The sequence below is a fragment of the Suricata suricatta genome, unplaced genomic scaffold, assembly GCF_006229205.1.
Source record: "Suricata suricatta isolate VVHF042 unplaced genomic scaffold, meerkat_22Aug2017_6uvM2_HiC HiC_scaffold_138, whole genome shotgun sequence".
NCBI classification, from domain to species: Eukaryota; Metazoa; Chordata; class Mammalia; order Carnivora; family Herpestidae; genus Suricata; species Suricata suricatta.
The window spans coordinates 10119-15398 of NW_021857998.1; the positions used below are offsets into that span (position 1 = coordinate 10119).

At 41.8% G+C, this 5280-nt stretch overlaps 2 protein-coding genes across 4 annotated transcripts in view; both read right to left on the minus strand.

Annotated features, from left to right (window-relative positions):
• LOC115284641 (keratin-associated protein 4-12-like) overlaps positions 1-328 on the minus strand; it is a 10114-nt gene extending 9786 nt beyond the window's left edge. The window contains exon 1 of the mRNA XM_029931172.1: positions 16-328. Coding sequence (XP_029787032.1) covers positions 16-328 — 313 coding nt within the window. The remainder of the gene's footprint in view (positions 1-15) is intronic.
• A 4848-nt stretch (positions 329-5176) lies between these two features.
• The window catches only part of LOC115284642 (keratin-associated protein 4-7-like), a 767-nt gene continuing 663 nt past the window's right edge, over positions 5177-5280 (minus strand). For all 3 annotated transcript variants that reach the window (XM_029931175.1, XM_029931174.1, XM_029931173.1), the window contains one exon: positions 5177-5280. This exon is cut by the window's right edge. In XM_029931175.1, the coding sequence (XP_029787035.1) occupies positions 5177-5280 (104 nt within the window).

Below are 5280 nucleotides of genomic sequence, written 5' to 3' on the forward strand. Positions count from 1 at the left end.
AGGGGCGGCAGCAAGGCTGGCAGCAGCTGGAGCCACAGCCGCTGGAGCCACAGCAGGAGGGCTGGCAGCAGCTAGAGATGCAGCAGGAGGGGCGGCAGCAAGGCTGGCAGCAGCTGGAGCCACAGCAGCCAGAGCCACCGCAGCTGGAGCCACAGCAGGAGGGGCGGCAGCAGCTGGACACACAGCAGCTGGGGCGGCAGCAGGTGGTCCTGCAGCAGGTGGTCTGGCAGCAGGAGGGGCGGCAGCAAGGCTGGCAGCAGCTGGAGCCACAGCAGCCAGAACCGCAGCCCTGGTCAGAGCAGACAGAACCACAACAGGAGCTGACCATGATGTCAGTGGAAGGATTGGGGTTACACGAATAGGTGTTAGTGGGTTTCCACGAGGGTGATTTCTTGAGTTTGAATGTCTCCTTACCTCCGTCCCCTTTTATACCCTGCTAAGTAGCTGATGTTACCATGAGCAACACTCTTGTTTTTCCTACCAGGAAACCAATTGGTAAGTTGATAATTGTGTTTGGCCGGTTAAACGTGCCAATATCTAAGAAAAGCATCATTTCCCTTTTTCTGCAGTGTTGTGATTCATTGAATCTTGTTAAGCCGTATGAAACCACTTTTGCATTTTTTTTTCTGTCTAATGTGTCTTCTAAGTTGGAACTGTCATAGGATGTTCTGTTACTGAGTTTTCCCCTGTGTCCTGTTTTCAAGTACAACTCCACCATCATATTTTGTTTTCTTTTAATTCCAGTATAGTTAACATAGTAGTTTCAGGTGTGCAGGATAGTGATTCAGCAGTTCCATACATCACCCAGTGCCCCGCAAAGTGCACTCACTGTTGAATCCCTATTACCTGTTTCACCAAGGGATGAGTTTTTCCTCCAATTTCCTTACTAGTAGTACTCCACCTGACAGTGGAATGCCTTTTTTCCACTTTGACCCCCTCCCCCAAAAGTGGGAGAGGGGAGACTTGACATTGTGATAGCTATCTTCAAAATGGGATCATGGATTCAATTCCTTTTTTTTTTTTTTCCATGATCATATTTTGAGGATGGCTGTCACAATGCCAAGTCTGTCTGTCTCTTTCTCTTTGATCAAAGTGGGAACATGCATGCCACTGTCAAGAGGAGTACTGATAAGGAAACAGGAGGACAGATTCATCACTGGGGATACTTGTGTACAATGGTCGTGGAGGGCTGGACTGTGTTTCCTGGTTGATTGGAGAGTCAGGGGGTTACAGAAGACATTCCAATCTCATGTGATGACTCTACCTCAGGACGTAGCTTTGACTCATTCCTTTTTGATGAAAGAACCATTTTCAGAAATGAACTTTTCTCCATCAGGAATCTTCTCCACATATGCTAAAGGTGAATGGCTTTGAGCTATCTTTTGATTGGGCAACACCCACAATGGATTCTGCCTTTTATTGGAGGTTTGTTTTATTTAAAATATCTTCTTGTGCTCTTTCAGTAATTCAAATTCAAGTCTTTCTGCTGAGAGGGGATATAAACAGATAAGCCTTGCTGTTGGTCCTGCAGGCATTTAAGTATGCTGTACTGAAAGGCAAGGTTTTGGCAGATACGCAAAGCATCAAAGAAATTAGTGTCCAAAACAAAACAAGCATTATGTATTTAGGACTCATGTACTTGCAGTGAAAACTAGATACTACAGGGAGATACTATTTGTGAGTACTTACCGTGTGCCCGATAGTCTGCTGAATGCTTTGTAATTATTGTGTTGATTTTTCTTCTCCAAGAACCCATGAGGTACTCATTATTCTCTAAGAGTTCACATAGACTTGTGTTAAGGTTATTAAGTTATGAGGTGTAAGCAATACTAATTTTATACCTTTGTGCTGTTACCCCGCCTTAGAAAGTTCATTCTCCCACATCAACTCAGCTATTTCTTATTCTCTCTTTAAGTTCCAGCCCAGATGGCTCCTCCTCTCTCATGTTTTCCTTGACCTTTAATTTTTTTTTTACACCTCATCTGCTCCTCCTTTATGCCTGCTGTCACATTGTGGAACCCTCAGACTCCGCACATCTACTGTAACCTGAATGTGATTCTCTGTCTCCAGCTGGATGGTAAACACCTGAGGTGAACCCTTGACCCATAGGTTGATTTTCATCATGCATGGAACAGAGCCATTATCAGGGGCTTTAAAAAAAATAATTTTAAGGAATCACTTTTTAAATGTAAATGTTTTGCACTTCTGTAAAGGAATTATGGTCCCCAAATAAATTCTACAAAGTGAGGCATGTTTAAGGAAGTCCTGCTATTTCTATTCCCTCCCTGCCCCTAGAGAACCATTTTGATAATCTAAGGATTTCCCTCTCATTGCTATTCTAAATGCAAGTGTGTTTGCATTTGCATAGTTGTATCTCCTTTGTTTCTTAGATCAATGGTTGTCCACTGATACACTTAGCTCCAACTTGCTTTGCTTCTCTTAAAAATTTATCACAGATTATTCCAGAGTAGTATGTATGTTCCGATATTCTTCATTTCATTTTCAGCCATAAAGTATCCCATTTTGTTGCCATAACATGATTTATTTAGCCAGTCCCTTATTGATGGATATTTAGGTTGTTTTCAGGCTTTCACTGTTAAAATAATACTGTGCACTTGAAAACAGGAAGTATCTTTTTTATCTTGGGGGTTGTGAATTTGATGCGTATCTGTAAGATCTGCCTTATTGATTACATGGAGTTATTTCATGTTCTTCTTAATTTTTATTAACGTGTTCTCTCTTTAAGTACACGTTGTGTTAGTCTTTGATGATTGGACTGTGTCTTTTTAATCTCACATTGCCTTCTATTTATGAAACTTGGCTTTGTGGTTATATTTTCATTGCAGCCTTTGCCATAATAAAATATCCCAGTTTGACTCCTCTAAAGCTTTTTGGTGTAAATCTAATTTGTTTGGTATCAAAATTGTGACTTTTATGTCTTTTATGTCCTCCTTCATTTCATTTTTCAAGATTGCTTTCGTATGTTTCCACATAAATATTAAAAATCAGCTTCTAAGCATCTACTAAAACGTCTCCTGAAAATTTTGATTGGTATTACATTTAAATTTTAGATTGACTGCAGGAGAATCACCATTTTTCCCCCTCTTTTCAGCTGTGTTTAATATGTATTTAATTCATCCATTGGCTTGTTAATTTCAATGATGCTGTCTTTCATTTCCTTTTTATAATTGAGAAATTAATTTTATTTAATTTTAATTTATTTATTTAAATTCAAGTTTGATAACATACCGTATAGTATTGGTTTCAGGAGTAGAGCCCAGTGATTTATTCCTTATGTATAAGCCCAGAACACAAGGCTTGTCAATCTCAAAAACTGTGAGATCAGGACCTGAACCAAAATCAAGAGGTGGACACTCAACCAACTGAGCCACCCAGGTTCCTCTAAAATAAAGTTAATTTGTACTGATATAAATCTTATGTCCTCGTCAAATTTACTGACTGGTTTCAGGAGTTGTTGTAGTGTGGGAGTCCAACCTTCTGTCCGTTCCCACCCCAAGTGAGTAACTGATGATTAGCTCCATTCTGTTCCTCAACCGTGAGCCTGTCCCTCTCTCTCCCTCTCCTAATTGGGCGGTCTTAGTGTGGCTCTTGGTTTGAAGGGTGGGGTACATCATTAGTAAAACTGTCCTTTTGGGATCCATGTTCCCATTTGTATTACAGATATTTTCATCTAAAGAAGGGCTTCAAAGTTCAATCTTATTTGCGCAAATAAAAGTACAGAGAAAAGATATTGTGTAGAAACCTGAGTGGGCAAATGTATAGAAAAACATTTCAAAGTAAACACATCACCTTTACTGGAATATCTGCTCCCTTACTATAGAGAACTTTCTGTGTGTTGGTCTCTGCTATTACTCTGGTATCTTTTTAAAAATATTTTTATTTATTTTCGAGAGAAAGAGGGAGGGGCAGAGAGAGAGAGAGAGAGAGAGAGAGAGAGAGAGAGAGAGAGAGAGAGAGGAGGGAACAGAGTTTCTGAAGCAGGCTCTGCACTGACAACAGAGAGACTGATGCGGGGCTTGAACTCCCAACCCATGAGATCATGACCTTAGCTGAAGTTGGACACTTAACCGACTGAGTTACCCAGGTGCCCCTCTAGTATTTTTAACTGTGCCTCCCATGTAATAAATGCTCAAAAAATACTCTTCGGATGAGTGAATGAAGAAACTGGCATTCGGAAGGGTCAATGAAAGCAGACCCACTTTTCGGTGAAAGCACTGGGCCCCGGTTTCTCCATGGAAGCAATTGACAGGAACGTGGCAATACCTTCTTACGTGGTCATGCCATTGGCAATTGCCACAGTTTCCACCAAACATGTCCTCTTATCAAGGGTGTGGCTTACTCGCCTAGGCTCCCGCCTATCCCTTGAATGCATGAGGATCTGAGATTTCTCTATCAATGGAAAAAGCGAGACATAGCTGAGATCCTATTGCAGATTGGGTCAAAATCAGTGCACGTTTGATTAGCTGCCTGGATCGCACCGGTGTCATGGAGTACAAGTCTGAATACAAACTTGCATACTGTGCTGAACAACGTGTTGGACAGCTACAGTGGCAGGTGTGATTCATGAAACGTGTGTTGTGTTCTTTTTCCTTTTACAGATTTAACAGTCCTCCAAATTTCTGGTTTTCATTTTTTTGTTTGTTTGTTTTCCTAGGACAGGTTCATAGTTAGGTGATTTGCTAAGGAAATAAGGAAGCACATAAGAAAGAATCAGGCAGTGAATAATGGAACCTGATTTTTCCTGAGAGGTTGACAAGACTATGTTGTATATCCTGCAGGTAGGTGTAGGTCAAGCACATTTGCCTACAAGCTGAAGACAGAATCTTAAAGGAGCAACAATCACATTGACTTGTTAATGCATGGAAATATAACTTTATTTTGGTACAGAAATACATGAGGTTACAGACAAGGCCCCAAAAAGGGAAGTTATGAGAATGATGTCACCAATTGTCAGGCTGAAGGGTAAAACCATTACTGAGTAAGTGCTCTGGGCCATATCCATCTTCTTCAACAGCATGACCTGGTTCTTCAGTGGAAGTAATCCCAATGCGGTTGAGCAACATCATTTCTACTCCATGTGTCCTAGCAACACAAAAGGAGGGTCTATAAATGTGGGGCAGAGGTAAGCGGAGATGGTGGTCACAGAGGAGGGGGCTCAGCAGCAAGAGGAGGCACAGCACATGGGGCGGGGGCACGTGGAGATGACACAGGTGGGGCGGTAGCATGTGGTGTGGCAGGAGACCCGGCCACAGACGGGGC